The sequence below is a fragment of the Pholcus phalangioides genome, unplaced genomic scaffold (genome assembly GCF_987345545.1).
Source record: "Pholcus phalangioides strain wild (caught in Gottingen) unplaced genomic scaffold, Ppha-v1.0 ptg000010l_1, whole genome shotgun sequence".
NCBI classification, from domain to species: Eukaryota; Metazoa; Arthropoda; class Arachnida; order Araneae; family Pholcidae; genus Pholcus; species Pholcus phalangioides.
The window spans coordinates 37,454,631-37,477,935 of record NW_028301603.1 but is presented as its reverse complement, the minus strand read 5'-3'; the positions used below and the strand labels follow the sequence as shown (position 1 = coordinate 37,477,935).

At 42.8% G+C, this 23,305-nt stretch overlaps 1 protein-coding gene across 1 annotated transcript in view; it reads right to left on the bottom strand.

Moving 5' to 3' along the window:
- The window catches only part of LOC149081390 (pappalysin-1-like), a 54,103-nt gene that overhangs the window by 25,692 nt on the left and 5,106 nt on the right, over positions 1-23,305 (bottom strand). The window contains exons 3-15 of the mRNA XM_089238208.1: positions 22,280-22,701; positions 18,283-18,429; positions 16,328-16,660; positions 13,121-13,266; positions 12,358-12,651; positions 11,917-12,234; positions 11,520-11,794; positions 10,876-11,048; positions 5,750-5,878; positions 5,001-5,086; positions 4,693-4,883; positions 3,445-4,174; positions 1,436-1,655 (exon numbers count right to left, since the gene is read on the bottom strand). Of these exons, the coding sequence (XP_089094334.1) occupies positions 1,436-1,655; positions 3,445-4,174; positions 4,693-4,883; positions 5,001-5,086; positions 5,750-5,878; positions 10,876-11,048; positions 11,520-11,794; positions 11,917-12,234; positions 12,358-12,651; positions 13,121-13,266; positions 16,328-16,660; positions 18,283-18,429; positions 22,280-22,701 (3,464 nt within the window). The remainder of the gene's footprint in view (positions 1-1,435; positions 1,656-3,444; positions 4,175-4,692; positions 4,884-5,000; positions 5,087-5,749; positions 5,879-10,875; positions 11,049-11,519; positions 11,795-11,916; positions 12,235-12,357; positions 12,652-13,120; positions 13,267-16,327; positions 16,661-18,282; positions 18,430-22,279; positions 22,702-23,305) is intronic.

The following is a 23,305-nucleotide window of genomic DNA, read 5'->3' as shown; positions in this document are numbered from 1 at the left end:
CTGCTGGAGTCGAGGGACTTTGGCACTTCAACCCACCAGACTGGCTCAGTCCAAGCATTTGTTGAGCTTGAGGACCTGAAAATGGAGATCCTGTAAAGAATCAAATCCTCTGTTGAGGTGCCTGGATCCAGTCCCTTGATAACATATTTTTCAGGTCTCTCACTTTGGAGCAGATATGAGCAAAAAATGCCATTGTCCTCGCAGTACTTGGAGATCGCAATGCGGTCGACCACCTTGTTCTTAGCTTTGTATTCACAGCAGCCTCCGTTTCCCCTTACTCTGGATATAGAGGTGGTCTGGAATTTTCGCCAAAACTAAGACAATGGTATATAGAAAATTTGACGAGTTTTACTTATAATATTTTACTACACACAATTAGCAACTGTTAAAACTTCGAAGCAAACTTGACGATTCAACTAACATTAATTATAAAATACAAATTAAAATATCGTACCATATTGGTTTTTTTTTCATGCAGCACATCATTAAAAAACCGGTCGCTAATTTCAATTGAAAAATTACTACAGTTTTATTTGTTAGGTCGCAGATGGGTTCCAGTTCAATGATACTTTTCACATCTCACATGCAAAATACTGTACTGTACAGCTATTTTCAATTTTCAAACAACTAAGAAAGAGGCATGCGCAAGCATCTTTGGCTATGTTTATTGTTTCATTTAATTTGTTTTGTTAGAAGGAACATATTGCCTGAATCTATAATAAACTAACCGTATTAACACATGCCCCGCCAAGCACAACCCGGAGGGCCTTTTCTGGTGCATAATGACACTTTATATATTATAATGGGAGTAGGTATAGTAAATAGCAGGTGCCGCTTGGGCGAATGCCTCACTTTTCCTCGTGAAAACTTGAGCAATTGTCAAGGGTCACATAATTTAAGGGCTTTGCTCGCTTTTCCCCGGAGGCGGATTTAAAGTTTTGCCACCTGTGGGTTGAACGAATTTTGCCGCACTTCACCTATTCTAGTCTAGTCTTCTTGACTACTTATGTCTCAAATTAACCGTCCTGGACCCGCTTCACTCTCCCTCCCTCACCGTAAATATGCCACTGAGTCCAAGTCACTTATTTGGTCGTTCACATGCTTTCACATCTTCTAGGTCGCTGTTTTCGTCCCTCAGGTAATTGCTTTAGTCACTCACACGCTTGCAACCTCTCTCTAGGTTAATCATTCTAGTGGTCTGGATCTTTTTTTAACGACAACTATATCATTAAAATTCAAAACAAAGACCAGGAGTAGTTGCGAGTATCAGTAACAAGAACGTTTTTTTCTTTAAAAGCTCTCCGATTTCCCTGATGATCACGCGGAACCGCTTAAAAGCTGTCATGGAACCACAGGGTTCCACGGAAGCACCAGTTCAAAACCCTTGACATGATTTATATAATTATTTGAAAGATCAGAACAGACACACACATACTTGCGAGCGCTCTGGCCTTGGACGTGGTATCCTCCTTTACAGCGGAATCGGCAAGTCTGCCCGTACAAGAAGCTATCCATTTTCCTGCATTTGGTGCTCGCGAGGACGGAACTGACCGTTGACGAGGGCGTCGGACAGTTCACTTGACACACGACGTTGCTCGGTCTCGTCCAGCGGCCGTTTGCTTCGCACGACACCGATCCTAAGGCGTTTCCACCTCCTATGAATGAATGCAGTCAGTGTTAAGAGGCATGCGTATACATATTGACTATGATACACTGTATTTCAAAAGTTCAGCCCGCGAATCAAATAGCGGAGGTATTCACGATTTTTGAAGGGGAACTTCTTTAGCGATATAAGAGTGAAATTTTGTGAGGGAAAGAAAACCATCACAGAGAAAGTGAAACTCTTTCTTTTTCCCCAAAACCGGTTCCGTTGAAAAACTGACGTGTGATGAAGTTCCGACAAACAGATGGTTGTTGGTTAGTTGGGGGGGGGGTTGCTAATATTGACTCGACTGTGTACAAAAATAAAGTTTTCATGAATACATTAATAGAGCCCTATGCAAAGTTACTTGAACATCAAAGTCATTTCAAGCAGAAGCGTATTTACAGTAGTGCTTAGCTGGCTATAGGCCAGGTCGGCGAGTTTGGAGGGCGGAAAATTTGAAAAATGAGTGGTCAAAAAATTGTTATAATGGGAGAAGGGTGTTTAAATTTGCTAAACCATAAATTCGCTTCCGCCCCTTTAAGGGACAACGAGGGACTAGGATAGCGAGTGACCTAGAGAGTTTGCAAGCTCATGAGTGACCAAAACAGTTTGCAATCTCATGAGTGACCAAAACAGTTTGCAAGCTCATGAGTGACCAAAACAGTTTGCAAGCTCATGAGTGACCAAAACAGTTTGCAAGCTCATGAGTGACCAAAACAGTTTGCAAGCTCATGAGTGACCAAAACAGTGTCCAAGCAAATGAGTGACCAAGAAACTGACCTACAGAGGAAGAGACTATGCAGCACTTCCTAGAGATAGAAGGCCACCACACTCTGCTTGTGACGTCAGTAAGTAGTCCAATTTCCCTCAGAATATTCGGGGGGAAACATTCCCTGCTCGTGCTAGTATCATTGTTGTGAGGAAAAGAAATGATCTCGGACTCGGAAGGGGCGATTTCTATGCCCCACATCCAATCACTATGCGGTATTTGTGAGACAATCAGGAAGATTCTACGCCAAAATAAGAAGAAACGAAATGGGATGCTGTGTTTCAAAATGTGGCAAACTTGCTAGGTAGTCTGAATGACGTTTATGGCAAACAGTGCAGAGACTTTCTACCTCTAGGAGGTGCTAGACTATGTCGGTGAGTGACCTAAAGAGTTTGCAAGCATATGTGTGACGAAAAAAGTGACTCAGACAGCCAGGGACTATGTCGGTAACTGAGATAGAGAGTTTGCAAGCATTACAATGACCTAGAAAGTTTGCAAGCATGTCTGTAACCAAAAAAATATATCCAGAGAGCAAGGAAATATGTTGCTGAGTGACCTAGAACGTTTGCAATCATTACAGTGACCTAGAGAGTGTGCAATCACGTGTGTCAAAAAAGTGATTTAGAGAGTGTGCAATCATGTGAGTGGCAAAAAAGTAACCTAGAAAGTAATGGATCATCAGATTAAGAGGGGAAAAGAGTGACCAATAAAGTGTGCAAGCATGTGAGTGACCAAAAAAGTGACTTGGAAATCGAGGCACATTTACAAGGAAGGGCTGAGTGGACCAATGTGGAAAATTTTAGAAATAAATGGTCAAGAACATTAGACTAGGAGGAGAGAAGGCTGGGGCAAAACTCTAGAAGCCAAGACGCCTAGGCTTCTAGGCGTCCACTCTATATCTATAAACCCACCTCTGCTTTCAAGGGTTATGGTGTTAAAAAGTGTTTTGCTTTTGATTGGTGTTTGTTATAAATGAAAATTTAAATAACCGTATTCAAATATAGATCATGGGTATTCGGAGTTCACTTACCTACAGAACGCGCCGGAGGCCTGCACTTGTAGCTGCACGTCTTCCCGAAAGTCGTGCCCTCCGGACAAACTGCGTCGGCGTGAGCTATCAACGGCATTCCGCAATCTAACGGCTTGCAGCTCGGTTCGAATCCCCTCCAGGATCCGGCATAACACACCAGTCGGGACGGACCGACTTCGTAGCTCCTGTAACCCGGATCACAGGTCACTTCGCAAACGTCTCCGTCCTCACGTCCGGTGCAGTTGACAGCGGCGTGCTTGGCATTCGGTTTCGAGCAGGAAGGCATCCGGCAAAAATTGCCGCACTGCTTCAGACCCGGGTGATACTGTTGACCGGTCCCGCATCCCATAATCCCCAGCGGTTGCAGATAACTCGACGACCTAAGTCTTACTGCTGCTATCGATACTTCGGCGTTGGCGAAACTGATATTGACAGAAGTGGTCTCAGTGAATGATTTGCTGAGGTCTTTGATGATGGGGATCTCCTGAGGCCTCGACCCCTCGCAAGAGAAACGTATCTCTTGCTCATGGTGGACTTTTCCGTCGGAGTCTAGAAGAAAAAGCTTCGGTTTGGAATTTCTTTCGTATGGATTGTTGGTGCCATCTGACGTGAGGTAGATGAGGACAGACGTTGCGACGACCGGTTTGAAGAAGCTGGTGGTGAGCCAGTTAGTTTCCGCCAAACCACACGGACTCCATGATGTTTCGGAGGTTTGACCGCCAAAGCACGTCTGGAAGAGTCATTGAGGAAGTCGATAGAAAGTTTAGATTGTTAAAGCTTAAGTTAGGGCCACACTCGTGTCCAGCCCGACCCAATAGTTACAAGGTTCGTCATGGGTGAGTAGCGTGGCCATTACACCGTTGGGAATGATCGTCAACTGGAAAGCATTGAAAGGGTGGTCGAAGAGAGCGACTAGGACTAGAACTCCTTCTAGAACCCCCCCCCCCCTCCAAGTTGGAGCCTTTGTTCGGAGAACGCTAACATTCACAACACGCGTTGGCGTGTGTGAGTGTTCAGGAAGAAAATATTCGCCAAGGAACATTGGTCCAAGCTGAGTTTATGTGTAGACAGCCTATGCTGCTGGTGCTTCATTGCAGCAGTGGAAGGTAAACATTGGAAGTAAATATTTGCGAATGACTATTTGGCCTGACTGAACACGAGTATGGCCCTAGCTTTATCTAAAACACATTCACAATTATTTAAATAGGTAAAGCATAAAACATATGTGCCACCGATGCATATACTAACAAATGGTAACTCTGGTGGTCCCGTCACGATTTCTGGCCTACACGATTCTTTAGGCCCCGCCTCGGCTTCATATGCCCATTGGTCGATGAATCCAGGAGGTGTGTAGAAGCCGCAGTCTACGGGACTCGATTCCAATTCGAAGTCTTCGCAAAGACCATCGCCTTCGTGCCAGTAACATACGCTGGGCTCCCCTTAAACGAAATAATTACAGCCAATGATAGATGAGGTCATTTATAAGAGATACTCATTGCGATTATCTTCGCAAAAACTACTAGAAAGTTATAAGAACGCCCAGAGAACTAACTCACCTGAGCAGTGGAAGCCTTCTTCAGTCCGGCACTGGGAACTGCATCCGTCACCATCCGTTAATCCTCCGTCATCGCAGTGCTCATCCCTGGAAAGAAATCAAGAGCCTAGGTTTTTCACTGAGCACAGATTTCCATGACCGTTCTCAAACAAAAATCCACAGCTATTGAAAAAAGAAATCATTACTATGAGATAGGTAATTTTTCCCACATTATTCGGTTCTTGAGCGTCAGAGAGAGATCTTTAGATGTCAATTTAGTGGAGGCAGACATATTTAGCTGCGAATGGGGAGAAGACAGACATCTTCAGCTGTGAATGAAGCGGCGGCACTCACGGATCTAGGGAATTATTGTGAAGGGAGAGGTGACTTATTGTATACTTCGGTAGATCGTCGAGTATTTTACGCAGCAGAGAGAGACAAATTTTCCCATGTCATTTGACTCTTGGGAAAGGTGATTGCCACCCCCCCCCCCCCCATCGCCCTTCTCCTGGTTCGTGCCCGTAAGCCACTCTGTGTAAACCACCAACTACTACTTGGTAGCTCCCTTAAGACAAGGAAAACTGCTAAAGTATGAAGGTGGGGGAGGAGGGCGAGGACTCCACGAGCATGTACTCGTGTGACCGCGCACTTTCCTGGTGAAAAAGGTCGAACCCATGTCATGGAAATTAGTTTTCAGGTTTACTGATGGCGTACATTAAGTTCCAAAATTCAGTACTACATTAGAAAAAAAGGGATCTAAAATATACTCACTGATTTATTTTTCCATCACCACAGATCGGTGAGCCGGCCTTGAAATGAAGCATCGGAGACGAATCTGTCAATCTGGAGCCGAGGTAGGCCTGCACCGAGTACGAATAGCTCTTGCCTTCTTCGACTTCACTGGAAAGAAGCGTTTCGTTAGAGCACCGTTTCTCAAATGGTCGCTCGAGGAAAATAGAATGAATCAGTTAATTTGATCAAAACCACCTTTATGATACGGGCGACATACAATGAAACTCCTCTAAGACCACCACTCGGCGTTCCATAGAAAAAGTGGCCGTCTGCGGAGGTGACCGCCGAATAGAGGTTGTATGACAGGAAAAGCACATTTCAGAGAGGGGGGCGTGTCAAAATAATAGTTTTCAATGTCACAAAAATATCTTACGCTCAATTTACTTACATTGCCCACAAAACTATACGGTTATACAAACTATATTTGACTCGGGTTGAAGCTGGAAGGTACTCGACCAGCCTCCAACATTTGACGATCATTTTCCAATGGTGTAGCGGCCACACTACTAGCTCAGGACCATAATTCTGGTGGATTTTTCTGAGACAGGGGCACTACTTACCTAGCTAAAAATTCCTACCTACCTATTTGAATATTTACTCTTGAAAATCGGAACCAGATATAATTGTCACTCGGCACCCCAGAGAAGTGCCCAGATGGGGGCCCACGCAGTAAACCAAGTTCTACAAAATAAGGACATGATTTTTGTGGGTCATAAGTAGATCGAGTGTGTAGTTTGATCTACAGAAGTAAAAGAAATGCTACCAGGAGTAAATTGCAAACTTGAGAATGTATCTAAAAGAAAAAATACCCAATATAACGGTGATTCATCAGAAATAACATACCTACTGCCAGGGCCGCAAATGGGTACTTGGTAAGCCGGGGCAACTAATCATTTCGGCACCCCCCCCCCCCTGTAATACTGAAGGAAAGGTCGAATGGTGAAATTTGCGCCCCTTTTGTGATGCGCTCGAGGCACCAGACCCTCCTGCTCCCCTTCCCCAGACTAGTTGCGGACCTGCTTATTGGTAATATTATGACCATTCTAAGATTCAATCTTTTCACCTTCTAGTGTTGTTACAGCCTTTATCTCATCAAACGTTCGTCGTAGTAGTATGGTTCTAATTTTAAAAATTCTCAAAATGTGACCGGAAATCGGCCCGTACGAGTTTTAAAGATGAAAATACAGTGTACGCAAAATAAAAAATGAAATTTTATATACCACCCCGTCGTCCAACTTCCTGTTAGGCAGTTTTTGCTCTTTCTCTTCTGAGCCCAACTAACAAATTACATGTTTTTAGCTGCATTATTCCCTGAGATATTTAAATTAAAAAATGGGAGACAGGTCCGGGCTTAGGGAAATTTCGCGGCCCAATGCAGAAAAAAAAGAAAGAAAAATTTTCGTCCCCTCTAAAAAATGTTTATGTAGTTGCTCCCCGACTTACAAACATTTCGAGTTACGAACGTAAATCTTGAAGGGGAAATTTTTTTTTCACAAAGAAAACGCATTCTATTGCTCATTTTTTTTTCATTATTTCAGGAACGCGTTGATAATCTGGATCGTAATGAAACACGATCCATTGAGAGGGAATGGCATTTAAATTAATTTTGCAAAATTCATAAATTATTAATAATAATTATTGCGTGGTCCACGTGCTAACACTTCAGCGTGGCTCGAATCATATTGGACAGACATAAATTTCTGCCAAATTTTTAAAGTGTTTCATCATCTCTTTATTAAATATACGTTGCAATTCGATGACTGATCATTTTTCAAACTTTTTATTGCTGTTTTTGCTTAATTAATGTAAATTAATAGAAGGAAGTGGAATTCCACGACCCCCACAAGGGTGGGGCTGACAGGAAGGATCGTCTTAAGAGCATCATGGGCCCCCGAGCCAAGGGATTTTTTGGAGACCCTACCTTAAAAAATTCTCGAAAACTTCAACTACGTCCCGTTTTTCTGAGGCACCTCTTCCCTTGAGGCCCTTCGGGCACGGTCCGCGGTGGGGGAAGGCATGCGTTAAGACTGCACTGCCTAAGGTTCGCACCAGGCGTCTTTCTTTTTCAGTTTTGAATCTGGTAACCCTATTCGTGATGACCACATAATCCGTATTTTCACTTATTTGTTTGATCATCCATATTGTCCATATTGACATAATATCGATTATTGCAAATGTACAAATTTTGTTACCGAAATTTTCGTCTCAAAAAAATTTTATACTAAAAAATAACTAAATAACTCTTTCTCTCTCTATTTTCATCATCGCATGAGTTGCCTGAAATTTCGAGATTAAATGGCAGCACCAACAGTATATACTGGAGAGAGTATGACGTCAGCGGTCTCCGCCTTGGCAGTGCTGAGACCGAACTGTGTCCCCCAACATCTTTCGTCGGAACATCACGTGACTCGGTGAAAACAAACACAATCCATAACACAATTATGGCATCCACAGGAATTTAAAACAATAAATGAAAGAAATAATTTCAACATCGATGAGATAATTCCAGAATTAATGAAAGAAAATATTCTAGAATTAATGTAAGAGATAATTTCAGCATTTTGATAAAAGTGATAATTCCAGAATGAAGGAAAGATAATTTCAAAATTAATGAAAGAGACAATTCCAGAATTGATGAGAGACAATTCCAGAATCAATGAAAGAATTAATTCCAGAATCAATGAAAGAATTAATTCCAGTATTAATAAAAGAAATAATTTCAGAATCAATGAAAGAAATAATTTCAGAATCAATGAAAGAAATAATTTCAGCATTAATGAAAGAAACAAATCCAGAATTGATGAAAGCAATTACTCCAGAAGTAATAAAAGAAATAATAATTAATAAAGGTAATAATTCCAGAATTAGTGAAAGAAAATTCAAGAAATAATAATTAATAAAGGTAATAATTCCAGAATTAGTGAAAGAAAATTCAAGAAATAATGAAGGAAAATCCAGAATTAATAAAAGAAATGATTCCAGTATAAATGAAATAAATAATTTAATCTTTTTTCACCTTTTGATGAGTTCTCTATCCTTTTTTTAATCTTTAAAACCCAATATTTACAGACCGAACTGTACATTTCTATGGAAAAATTGCCAGGCGGGAAGTTTGTTTTCACCGGGTCAAGTGATTTCCTTGCATTTGATGTCGCTGCCGTCGCGGCGGCTGGATGCTCCCTCCAGTAATATAATAATCTCGATGCAAGCCTCAGAATCTGTCGTCTGCTTCTTTCCAAGTTACTCGTTTCGGGCGTCTCCTTGTGTCCCGAGAAAATTACTGACCTGGCAGTTTGAACATCCAGTTCTGTTTGCGAGCTTAGCTTGTAGGGAACCGAACAAACCGTCTGTCGTCTGCTCATTAATTAAGAGGTTATTTGTTTTGGACGTCTCCTTATGCTCAAATAAAATAACCGAACTTTCAGTTTAAATTTCCAGTTCAGTTTATAAGCTTTGTTTATAAGGAACTGAGCGGAATGAAGAATATAGTTTTTTACTTTAAACTTCATCATCACCACGTGAGTAACTTTTAAATTTGAGATTAGATGGCAGCACATTACTATAAAGTGGGATGTGGAAAAAATCACTTTTTACGATCTTAGCTGTCGTTTGCTGGTGTGGAGAGTGTTTTTTCCTTTGTTTTGGATGTCTCATTGGGTCTTGAAAAAAATTACTGAACTGGAAGTTTTATCTTTCAGGTCAGTTTATAAGCTTTGTTTATAGCAGAGCTGAATAAGAGAAGAATTTAGTTTTTTATACCTGAGCTTCGTCATCACCACATAAAGCACTTCTGATTTTGAAAGTAAATAGTAGCACCGACAATATTTTTAAAAATGAATGCCTTAAAGTATTCTAGAGTATTAAATTAATTTATTAATTCCCTGGGCGCGGTAGCTCAGGTCGGTAAGATAGTCGCCTAAAGTACCAAAGGATGTTTAGAAGGTGTCGCGAGTTCGATACCCGGTTCGTCCTTGTCAGAAAACTTTCCTGACACAGGGGTACAACAAAAATGGCGACATGACCGCAGCAAAAATTGCTACCGCAGGGAGTCCCCCATCGAGGGGTTAGCGCACCAACCTCTAGACGAGTATAAAAAACACGCCTGCCGTTCGGAATCGGCAATAAATTGTAGGTCCCGGTCTAATTAGCCCTCGTGTGCAGAAAATGACCGTGGTGCGACAAAAATGATCAAATGATCATTAATTCCCTTAAAATTGTTAGTGCCATTGTGAATTCGCTGCAAATGCTAGGAAAAAAAACAAAAACTGCTATTGGCGGACGGAGCAGAAAGAAAGGCCAGACTTTTTTAAGGGGATAAAGATTGCGACCACCTGCATAACATACACTTTTTTCTTTTAGGAATAAGCTACTGCCGTACCTAATAACGCTAAAAGTGATATTGTTGGGGCTTCAAACTGAAAACCTCACCTCCTTTCACAATCAATAATAGTTTAATGGGGAAAAAAAAATTAAATTTTAATCAAAAATTTTCAAAGCATCTGCCGAGAAAGGAAAAGGTTTCTTTTGAAAATATTGCGGCCCCTGAAATTTTGCGTCTCGGTGCGACCGCACCTTTCGCACCCCCCCCCCCCTCCAAGTCCGGTCCTGGTCGGTGACAAGGTGGGAAAGAACAACATAAATGAGGGAAAGAGGCTTGCCCCTTAGTTTACACGTTCTTTCCCAACTTTTCGCAGATTTTTGTATTTGCAACAACTTTCTAATTGGGTTTTTTAGGACAGGGGGTGGGTCCATGTAAAATCAATTTTTTTTTTAATCTTGTGACATGTTTGCCTGACAAATGTCTTGTGACATTTTAATTGTGTATGATTGTAGGATTGTACTGTATTGTACGGGACAGGCCAAGTTTTACCATATTATCCGGATTTTGGGAGGGGCGATTACTCCCCACCCTACATCTGGATCCACGACTGGTCTTAGATTAGTTACTTCTGAAATACAAAGCATTTAATGGTTTTTTTCCCATTGATAGATTCAACATTGTGTAAAATATGCGTATGAGGGCGGGGCCACCAAAACCATTTAAGTGCTTAGGGCCTTCGAACATCTTAATCCGGCCCTGGTCCTGAATAAAAAAAAGTGCATACCTATCTACGAATATCGGGAAATCTGATTCGGCAACGTTGCCGTCCTTGAACGGAGGTTTCCTGGATATCCGGTACTTCAGAGGCTTGCAAGGTGAGCATGCGGGGTTACTTGGCGTAGAAACAACTTTCACGGCGTCAACGCCCACGAACCTGCTAGATGTACGAATGTGGACCTGCCCAAGCAAAAATTACCGTGTTACGAATTTTTTGACAGAAGAAAGACGCAAGCTTATGAGTCAAATCATGGCATTGATGGAAAGTTTATGAATCAAATCATGATGGCAAGTTCATGAGATGCTAAGTCATAGTATTGACGGTGAGTTTATGACTCAAGTCATGGCATTGACGACAAGTTTATGAGTCAAGTCATGGCATTGAATGCAACTTCATGTCACGTCAAGGCATTGACGGTAAGTTTATGAATCAAATCATGACATTAACGGCAAGTTCATGAATCAAATCATGGCATTCACGGAAAGTTTATGAATCAAATCATGATGGCAAGTTCATGAGATGCCAAGTCATAGCATTGAAGGCGAGTTTATGTCTCAAGTCATGGCATTAACGGCAAGTTTATGAGTTAAGTCACATAAGAGATTAAGTCGTAAATGAGAATATTTAGTAGTGTTTCAAAAGCGGCAGACCTTTTTGAGTATTTTGCCGTAGGACACAGGGATAGTCAGTGGCGTGTCACACTGGGCTGGAAGCTCAATTATGACGTCACTGCTGCCATCTTCAAATACTAGTTCGACGTTTTTGATTCCTCTCTGGGCGTTCCATGTCACCCACAGCTGCAGGAGAGATGGGATGACGGCCGTTTCGAAACGCACAGTCAGAGTGCAGACGTGGTTAGGGCACCTGGAATCGTCTGGGAGCCACATCTTGTAACTGAGTTGGCAGGGCTCGGCATCTGGAGGTCCTTCAGAAAGCGAGAAATATAGAAGAAGCTGTTATAGAATTCTTTCACAGCTCCTTTAAGAGAGGCATTGGAAAAAAGTTATGTCCGTGAGAGGGAGTATGATTTGAGTACACGATACCTACCAGTAGCTTCTTCCGGCAGCCATACGCCACTGGACGAAGTCGTAGCGTCACTGGAGTCGGCAGCGCTGGCGTACTGCGAGTACTCGAGCAGCTCCGAACAGTACCCGCAGATGTTGGTGTCGTAGAGCGAACTCATGGCTAGGGAAGGTATCCATGATAGTGTCGTGTCCGTCGATGAGGACGAAATCACCGAAAGCAGCAGAGGCGGGGGCAGAAGGTGGTACCGGTTCTTGACGGTTATCGAACTGTACAACAAATCAGCGTGACAGTGCATGCGGGCCACTTGATGACTGGTGAAATGTTCCACGCAGAAATCATCTAGAATATGAAAATCATTATCATCAGGTGAAATAGACGAGATCTAGGAGAAAACAAGACATTCAATGCCTGGTGATGCCTAGTTCGGTTGATACAAACTCGGTGAAACAGTCATAAATTTACCCGCGTATCCCATGTAGTTCGAGTACGGCGTGTTCTCGAAGCTCGATGTGCCGCACGCGGACGTGGTGTCTGGCAACGGGTCGTGGCACCGCCAGTTCTCGGGCGTCGGGTTGGTGTCGCCACAAAGATCACCGTGTATCATCGAAGGCTCTTTCTCGTAGCAAGCATGGCCGCAGTCGATCTCGGACACTCCACGATGCACGTGCCACAACCCCAACACGTGTCCGATCTCGTGAACTAGGGTCGACATCTGGCCTGGGACTCCGTAACTGCTCGGCCGCAATACAACGCTACCTGGAATAAAAACGAAATACCTTTATAATTCGAGATGACCTTATCCCATCGATTAATCATGTTCAAAAACCCAAATTTTTTAGATTATGTATCAGAAATTGACGATCGAAGGATAATTGGGCAAAACAAAAGCGCCGGATTGACTTAATTGGCTGCCCAGTGTTTCCTCGACGAAATATGGTCACCCTAGTCCAAGGGCTCTTAACCTTTTGTGTTCCACGGATCCACTCACCCTCCCTTCCCCTCCGTGCTAATAAAGTGAAGCTCATAGACCCCTTTACAAAATAAGTCAGTATATTGCACTATATTGCAGCGTAAAAACAAAGAGCTAATAGTTTTCTCATCCGCGAGATCATAGAACACCCCCGCTGAAATCTTTGGAGGGACTCCCAAGGGGTCTGTGGACAACTAACTGGTTAAGAACCCCTGCCTTGATCAATGATCACTCATCAGAAATAAATTGGTGTACCGATTTCGTTGAAAATGTTTTTTTCCCACGGGAATGTGGCAACTCCGAGGACGTCTTTGTTGGTCCACTGGGCGAACAGCACGTTGATGTGCCTCGTGTTCTTCAACCTGAGAAGCTGTTTCAGCTCCTTGACATCCATGTAAGACCTGCGTGACAATACATCATATGAGTCATATAATAAAAAATACTGGGGTAGACAGGAAGATGATACGCTAACCGCACACACACACATACAAAGTGAGATAATTAGATGTGATGGGGGATAATTTTTGGAGGAAAGATTCTGCAGGTTTGTGCTCTGCGTGGAATCGAACCACTGTCCCCTTGCAATTGACGGTACGCTCGACCAATGTTTCTTAACCTTGTTTCGTCCATAGCCCCCCCTTTGGACCATATTTTATATTCCCGTGGTTTCCAACTCGCCTTATCCATCCTCTCCTCACCAGGAGCGGGCCGTTTCGTACTTATTGAAATGATTGTGAAAGTGAAAATGAACAAGAAAAACTTCCATCTCTAGACACCTGGACCCCCTGTTCAGTGAGCTCCCCCCCCCCCTCTTGTGGGGGTTCTAGATAGAACTGTCTCAAACTCTTGGCCCCGAGTAAAGCCATGTTCCGAGACGTTGTACTTAGCTAGAAGTGTCACCGCTGTATGCCTCTAGGGGCGGGACAGCAATATATATGATTGATTGATTAGCTAGAAGTATCAGCTTATATATTAACAGTGAATCTAGCTTATATCGTTTTTCAAAACACCGTCATGAAAAGTCGTTTTAAGCGGTAAAACGCTTTAAACGAGAAACATTGATGAGTAATAGTAAGAGTTTGGACTATAAAAATGAGTCATACTAAGCGGGAAAACGTTATAAGAGGGATCCACTACACTCAAATATTCAAGAAAACGTCATAGTACATACAAGGTTTCATTATGAAACCCCTCCCCCCCCCCCCCAACTTTTTCACGGACAATGATTACGATTACCTCCGGGCCATTCCATGTGTTGAGATTTTCCTGGTTGCATAGGCGTATACAGTCTAGAGAGCATCACCCCTTCCCCTCCCCGAATATAAAGTGACTTTTTGTGAACAGCCCTCTACGTGACTAGATACGATCTCTCTTTCTTTCTCTCTCTCTGCTTACCAATTTACATGCTTTCTATAAATGGTCTTAACCAGATCTCATTACCATGAGCCTCCCCCCCCCCCCAGTTATTCTTGAGAACCCCAGGTTGCGAACAAGTGGCTTATGCGTTAAGACGGCACTGTATACGAGCAGCTTTGCTGGATTTTAGAAGTGTAATCCTACTTCTCCCCGCCTTATTTCACTTGAAATCTTTACTTCTTCCATAGCTCTATGTGCCCCCCCCCAACCAAATTAACCAAACGTCATGGCTGCCCTACCACTTAATTTTCATCCGTGACCCTTAGAATGTTCCGGGACCACAAGGGACCATACGGCCCGCGGTTAAGAACCACTACGCTAGAGAAGCACTGACATTATTTCCCCTTGGCGCATATACGCCGGCCCGCGAAACATTTCGCCAAAAATTCTCGAATTTGCAACAGCATGATCGAGGAGCTGCATTATCACGGGGTGAGATGAATGCTTTTGAAATTTTTATTTATGTGGGGGGAAAAAGATATTGTTGAGCCGTGTCAGTAATAAAAATCCAAGAGAGGAATAGAGTGGAAGTTAATGTAGTTCGTTATATCGCAAGAAACAACGGTGAAGCCACGCATGTAATTTTTTTGTTTTTTAAACAGGGAACAGCGAACGTCCAACTAAACGGAACCGTGAAACCTAATTTGATATATCGGGGTGCCGTAGCTGAGACTATAACAACTCATATATATTATTTAACAGGCATATATAAGAGGTTAAAATCGGATGATAATTTTTTAAAGAACTAATTCTAATATAAGATCGACCAAGACCAGAGTTTCATCGGTATATTTTGATAAAGGAACCTTTGGCTTACTTGGCTATCTTTGCAACTCCAGAGCAGTGATGCGTCAATGAAAGTCGTTCGCCAAAAATTACTACAAAATGTTTGAGTGTGTCAGACGGAAAAATTATGTTTCCTAGAAAATTGAAAAGTGAGTTCGAATTCTATTCGCTTTCCCGTTCCGATATTTCTGCGTAGAAGAGATATCTGCATGAAATTTGGCAAAGAAATTTGAACTACCTCTATTTCTTGGCGATAAATCTGGTAACCTTGGGCTAACCTAACAACACGTTGGAAAAGGAAAGGAGGGGGAAAGGGAAAAAATGTATAAAACGAAAAAGTGTAATAGAAAGACATTATATGTGTGGAAGAAAATCATTTCGGTATAAAAAAATGAGGGGAAGAAAGAGCAACTTTTTTCCGTAGAGGTAGGGTTGTTATAAAGCTTCGAGATGGTGAAGAGAGAGAGAGGAAAGAAAGCACACAAAGAGAGAGAGAGAGAGAGAGAACTTGTTCGTATTTATTCCACTGGTGTTTGGGCGTAATATTACGCTCGTGATCGTAAAGAGGTTAAAAGAGGGTTAAGCAATATTTATGCATCATTTCTCTTTTACACAGAAATCCTATCACAAAAATACGAGACTCCTGCTGCCACCTGTGAAATAAAAACGAAAGTGTTTGTTTTTTTAACGTAAAGTTAGCTGTTGGTTTCAAACCTGTAAGCAGCATGAAAGGAACAAAATGTGTGTCTCGATAACATATCATTTGAATTTTGAGAGAGAGAGAGAGAATGCGCTTCTCTCTCTCTCTCTCTCGAAGAAAGACACGTGCTACCATTCTAAAATTTTGAAGAAACGGCTACAAAAACTAAAGGCATCTCATTTCGAGATCGTAATTGCTGCACACCGGTTTACAAACAAACAACCAACCAACTTTACTTCAGGAATTATGACAGACACTTTAGTTTTTATTTGATAGGTGGAAGCAGTGGTCCCAGCGTAAAGCCGTTTCTCTCGTGTATGGGTACGAATATAGGGAACGCTGGTTTCAGATTCTGGGAGTCGGTTCTGTTACAGATAGGTTAAAAAAAATCTGAAATTCAGGTTTTCAAACAATCAGCAGCGGTGCAGAATCGGAAACCAGCGTGTACCCTATGATAATAGATAATTATTATTGTTACACTGAAAAATCCGCTACCATCTATACAAAAAAAAAAAATGTACATACACATACGAAGTGTTATCTGCCACAAAATCTCTCACCTGTGCGGGGAGTTCGGATCGAAGCAGCGAGGACCACCGTCCTCTGAGCAACAGTCGCCGCCGTCCCAGGAATGCAAGGCGTCGTTGCAGGCGTTGTCGCAGACGCCGTTCCTTATCAAGGAATCGTCGTAACACTTGGATCCGCCATCGAGGTCTTCCTCGTCTTCGGAAGCGTCGAATCGCAGGTGGTTGCTCTGCTTGAAGGACGGCGACGACCGTCCGCAGTCGCCTCCGTCGTTACCAGTGGATGAATGGCGACACTCCTGGTCGCACTGTCCGTTTCCGACCATGGGCGAAGGGCAGCCAAGGAGGATGACTCGTCTACGCAGAGAGCTAAATATCGAAGAAAGAAATTATACATATAATGCGTTTCAGAGAGTATATAAACATAGTATTTTTCGAGCTTTCTTCTCAACACGCTAACTGGTGGGGCCAAAAAGCCTACCATAACTTCTGTTAGGCTCACTAGTTCACAACAAAAAATGATTACTGGTGGGTTATAACGTTCTACGGGTGACTTCCATAACACTTTGAGTTTCGAAATCACTTCATTTGTATTTTAACCTCCTGAGACAAACAGGGGCTCTTGATCTGAGGATAATCCGAAGTCACTAAAAGATGGCTTTGCAAACCCCCTCTCTAAAAGACGTGTTTCATGATAAAGCATAAATTAGTTGAAATGAAATAAATAGGAAGTGGGGGAGCTATACGGCAAAGCACAGTGTGCCTAAAGGTGCCATAAGACTAGCCATCGGTTTCGTGAGCGGGGTCACGTTCCCAAGGGTCAAGCGAGCGTAAAAGTTTGGAAACGCCTCGTAACAGTGTTTCTCAAAGGGTGTGCCGTGAACGTAAAAATCCTTGCGCCTAGAGTCAGCTCCCGCTTTGAATGCCGTTTTTCGAAAATGGCCCACCAGTATCAAGTTTGATATAAGTAAAGTATTTAAGTTTGCAAATTGGCCTGCAAATTGGCAACTGGATCGGGATATGTCGGAGGCGTCAGGAAGATCAACTCATGAAGTTATAAAGAAAGTAGATACTAGGAGCAGGGCTGGTCACGCGAGCTCATCTTTTTTGCCATCGGTCGTGGGCCTTTCCCGGCAACTTTACATCGCTTTAGATCGATTCCCAGCGATAAATGCTCTTGTCTTGAACCTGGCACGCCCTGCACTACGCTGCATACTGTCCAGAAACGGCGCCCTTTCACTTCCGTTCACCGGCTGCCCATCTGCAAAGACCATGGATGCTTGGCATATCGAGAGGAGTCAAAAGAAGATAAGAAAAATGGTGAAATTCCTTGAGGAACATCCTGAGAAGATAAAGGATCAGTCTCCTGCAGCTCCTGTAACTCCGGCACAAGCGCCTCCGTTAAAGAGATCGCCGCGTCTTCACCCTGATAGTGCGCTGGTGGAACTGTTTTGCAAGCGAGGATCAGGATGAATCCCAAATCTGATGATGTCCAGGAGAAATTTTAAAGAACTTCAGGGATCAAAAGTGAATTACACTGAGTGTATTGAACTGCCTGAGCGCAATGGGATGCTCTGCCCTTCTGTCATACAATCCTTGATCAATCAAACGTCTGATGCGCATATTGACATATGATTCTATACAACTTTCTATGATTATTTATTATCGGTGCCCGTTGCACTTTGACTTCAACTTGATTAATTTCATTCTTCAACTTACATAATTTTTAATTTCCTTGCACTATATGTAATCTTTGACGTATCAATAAATTTTAGTTTTGCCGGAGATGCTCATCCTGGGGGGCTGCCGAAGTGCTTACGTTGCTTCTTGCGACAGAGCCTGGGTGTCTCGCGGTTTCTCCAGTATTAATTTCTCATTAAATGGCCGGGATTTTTTTTTCTTTTGATACAAATATGAACGGAAGCAGCAGTCAAAGAAATTTCAACACAGCAATTGGTGACGTCCTTGTAAAATTAACACTAACATTTTACCTGTTGCGCACGTTGGTTTCTTCGAGTTCCCACGTTATATTGTAAGGTTTCATGACCTCGACGAGATATTCGTGCTGTTTCCTGATTTGCTCTTTGGTAACGGTGGGGTTTGTGCCGTCGTCATCAGATATGACCACCACACGGTACCTGCCGAGTTGCAAAGTTTACATTAGAACGTGGATAAAGCCATGAGAGAGAGAATTTTATTATTAGAGCCCGGAAGTTTAGGCACTAAAAATGGTCGAAATAGGTGCTCAAAAAGGCATTTATAATTTAAGGAAGGGAAGAGAAAAAAAAGTAACTAAAAACTGTAAGGTATTAAGGGTTCAACAACTATCTGAAAAATTGGTTGCACTTAAAGGTTATAAAAACTCCATTATATCAAAGTAAAATTGATTTCAAGCCGAAAATAAAACTTTAGTGGACTCTCAGAGGATTAGGTAAATTCCAGGGCCACCATTACCAGACGCGGGGCCTGTAGGAAAAATTATCTGTGAGGCTTCTTTTTTCGAGTTGCGAATAATTTCCGTATACTGGTACTCTACCGTGTATTTGGCATATACAGGGTGATCAGCGAATAAGCCCATTATTTCAAAATTAAATATCTATACAACAAAGATCAATAGAATTATGCGGTAAACGGTACGTTTATTAGCAAAACTGTAAGAATGTTGTACAGAAATTTCGAAAATTTAGTTGTTTTTTAAATTTTTTAAAATTAAAAAAAACGAAAAAAAAAACTGGAGATTTTGGGGTTAAGAAAATCTTAATTTGTGTGAAGAGAAACCACTGCATTCGCCTAAAGTTACTGCATGGGCTGCGCCATGCGCCAGAGGCATTATCGGCCCCTTCTTCGCGCGAGAAACGATTACTACTGAACGTTACGTTTCAATTTTGGAACAATTTGTCAGCACACATGGCGCATACCGCAGCCCATGCAGTAACTTTAGGCGAATGCAGTGGTTTCTCTTCACACAAATGAGGATTTTCGGAACCCCAAAATCTCCAGTTTTGTTTTTGTTTTATTTTTAATTTTAAAAAATTTAAAAAAAAGCTAAATTTTCGAAATTTCTGTACAACATTCTTACAGTTTTGCTAATAAACGTACCGTTTACCGCATAATTCTATTGGTCTTTGTTGTAGAGATATTTAATTTTGAAATAAGGGCTTATTTGCTGATCACCCTGTAGTATCTCTCTCTCTCTCGTTGTTATTTATATATAGTTGAATCATAGCTATACTTTCTTCTACAGTTGTATTGACTTTTTTTTACATTGCTACATATGCGGGAATCCTTCAAGCGCGAGGGCCCCGTGTGGCCGCGTCAGTCACACACCCCTGAGAGCTACTCTAGCCAATTTAATTGAATACCAAATAGGCATGCAAAATAATCAGCCATGTCTATTTGCAGCACATTTATGGTGTTAAAAACAAAATCAAAACTACATGAGCTCCAGAGCCCTGTCTGGTCCTACCCCGACCTGTGTGAGCCATGACTGACCTCTTGGGACAGCCGCCGATGACTGAGCGAGTCATGTTATGTAAAGCATGCGAAGAAACAAATTTCTAATTTTCCTCTGCTTTTCTAACATGGACTGAGTTCATCTGAAGCAAAATCATACACCATCCGGTCCAAGAAAAGTTAATGTATGGCAACACCAAGTGCCCAAATCACTTATTCGCGTTTAAAGGGGTCTGGGGGTCGGCTTTCTAATGATAATTAAATACTGATTGGTGGGAAAGTTTCAAAAGCAGCAATTATTTTGTTCTCAATGATCAAAATATCCAAGTCTTACAGACCACGGCCTCTGAAATCCACTAGTAACTGTGTTAAAATAGGCATTTATGGCAGGAAAATTTCAAAAAAGGGATTTTTGTAAAAAAGTTAGAAAATAGGCGAAAAAAAAGGCCTTTATGGCGTTTTGCTGAACTTCCGGCCTCTATAGTTATCATAACAATCGTGCGTTGAAAATACATCACCGACATGACAATTCACCGCTAGGAAACGTAAGGGGCCGTTCAAGTATTGCGTAAGCAAATTTTTAGTCATTTTTGTGACCCCCCCCCCTTTCCTTGTCAGCATAATTTCGTCATCAGCTCTGTCCCTCTGAATCCTAACGCATATTGGTGGGATCAGAAACGTACACGGGGCATAAGGGGGCTCGTGCCCCCTCCCCCACGATCAATCAAAAATTTACTTTTTTAATGCAAAAAAAATATTTTTTCACTGAAATTTCGGAAGAAAATACGTTTATTTGTTAATTATAATCAATTTCTGTTAATTTCAATGTTATTTGAAGGCTATGAACTCGAAATTTATCTTTAATAAATTCATTGCGACCCACCCTCTAACCCATATAATGATAAATCACATGAAGGCCCTTGGCCCGCGGACCGAATATGGCCCTGGGGGTTACTTGATGCGGCCTGCCCTCTTCAAACCTAATTTTGTAAAAATGAACTAAACGGCACATTCACAGATCGCTTAAGTGTCCCGTGATACAATTCCAGAACATTTAAGCGGCCCGTGGCATATTTTCAGATCACTTAAATGACCCGACACACAGTTCCAGAACACTTAAGCGATCTGTGACACATTTAGAGATCCCTTGAGTGACATGTGACGTAGTTTTAGAGCACTTAAATGGCTCCCAGTTCTACATCACTCAAATTACCCGCGGGACATTCTCAGATTATATAAGTGATGCGTGGCACATTTCCAGAGCACTTGAATCCGCGAAACATTTAGAGATCACTAAAGTGGCTTTGTAGGGCACTTAAAGGTTCTTTCGAAAGGTTCTTTTGGCGCACCGAGTAAGATGCCATTAAAAATATTTCATATTTTCATAAAAATTGGTTGATGACGTAAGCATTATCCAAACCCCCTTCCCCCCCTGTCATCAAAAGTCAGCAAATCGGAACCCCCCCCCCCATCCCCATCCCCATCGATGATGACATAATACTTGAACGGCCCCTAACCGTCAAGCAATTCATCGAAAAAGTGACATAGTAAGTGAATGGATAAGCATTTGAGTGCACTAGTGAGTAAGTAAGCAAGGCCTGTCCTCATGAGTTCGTGCCCGGAAAAATAATAAGTTTTACCCCCCCCCCCCCATATGTAGTTTTCTCTAAGGCCGAGCCGTACGCAGGGAGAAGGGGCATGTGGGCTCTGCCTAAAGTAACAAAGGCAGCTGATTTTGGAGCTCTGGCCACGTGCCCTCGTTTGCCCATGCGAGAAACAGGCACTGTAAGTGAGTCCCGTTCAAGTTACGAATTCAAGTCCGAGTTTAAGTTACGGGGTAAGTCAGTGAGAGGTGAGCAAATAATCGAGTGGGTGAGCAAGTGAGTAAGTGGACTCATGCGGTCACTCACTCACCGAATGGCTCTGCCTAAAGTAACAAAGGCAGCTGATTTTGGGGCTCTGGCCACGTGCCCTCGTTTGCCCATGCGAGAAACAGGCACTGTAAGTGAGTCCCGTTCAAGTTACGAATTCAAGTCCGAGTTTAAGTTACGGGGTAAGTCAGTGAGAGGTGAGCAAATAATCGAGTGGGTGAGCAAGTGAGTAAGTGGACTCATGCGGTCACTCACTCACCGAATGGCTCTGCCTAAAGTAACAAAGGCAGCTGATTTTGGGGCTCTGGCCACGTGCCCTCGTTTGCCCATGCGAGAAACAGGCACTGTAAGTGAGTCCCGTTCAAGTTACGAATTCAAGTCCGAGTTTAAGTTACGGGGTAAGTCAGTGAGAGGTGAGCAAATAATCGAGTGGGTGAGCAAGTGAGTAAGTGGACTCATGCGGTCACTCACTCACCGAATGGCGTATTTACTAGCTCATTCACCACTCATTCTGTCACTCACACATTCACTCACTCAATCACTCGTTCACTGGTGACGAACTTTTGTCGGGGAATTTTCCCAGCGGTGATTTTTCTGTCGGCGAATTGTTTGTCGTAAATCTATAACAATGGACTTGGATGAGGAATGTTTTAGCGATGCTTACCTCAATATCTTATATTTCCTCAACACCCAGTGATCACTGTAGAAACCGATAACGTCGGGGCTGTCGCAGATGGTGTAACCGCACGGATTCCTACGAGCCTGGACGGGACTCGGACCAGAAGAAGAAGGAGCATCGGATGACACCAGTGTCGCCGAGTTGTAGGCGTCGGAACCGCGAGGTTCGCCGGACCACTGCCAAGAGTCCATCTTCGCGAAGTCGTCGTGGAGCTTTGGACTACGCACCGAGACCGAAGTCGTACCGAAGGCCAACCTCCTCACGGTCTCCGGACGCAACGTCGAGTTCCATATTCGCAGGTCGTCGATCTTCCCGCGAAAGTGATGGCCGGTGTTACCGCCAATGAATAGCGTCCGACATCCTGGACTCGTTGGAGGCGACGCTCCTTGATCATTTGTAACGGCTACCTGTTAACATACACATCATTTTTTTGTCATCACTACATGAGCATTTCTAGATGAATTCTCTCGACATTCTTTCCGACTAAGACAAATTACTCGGTCAATACCACGATGAAATGTATATGCTTAATGTCAGGAACCACACTTTAAACCAGTCCACGGAGAATTCATTCTACATTTTCAACCTTTTGTGGTGCAGAGGTTTTTTCGGCACTTCGTTGGTATAGTCAACATCATCTATAGCAGAAGCCCTCCGCGCAAAGCTCGTGACGTCATTGAAGGTCATCTCACCTATAGCCTTACTTAACTTACTCTCACCTATAGCCGTTGGATATTCCACAAAAAAGGGAAAGGGTAAAGATGGCGCATGCGTCGGCCTGCTATATCCGTTGGCTATATGTAAGACGAACTTCTTCAGTGAAATCTTCGTGTGGAGGCCTTCTGCCATAGATAAGTGTTTGTGCAGTTCGTAATTTACAGCTCCTCCCCTGCCCTGCAATGAGGAAGGGCCACTGGATCTTTGTTATTTTGTCTTTTTTGTATAACTTGTGAGTTCTGCTAAAAAACCGAATTCGCAGGGGCTTTCATTAATCGTACGGGGTGGGGGGGG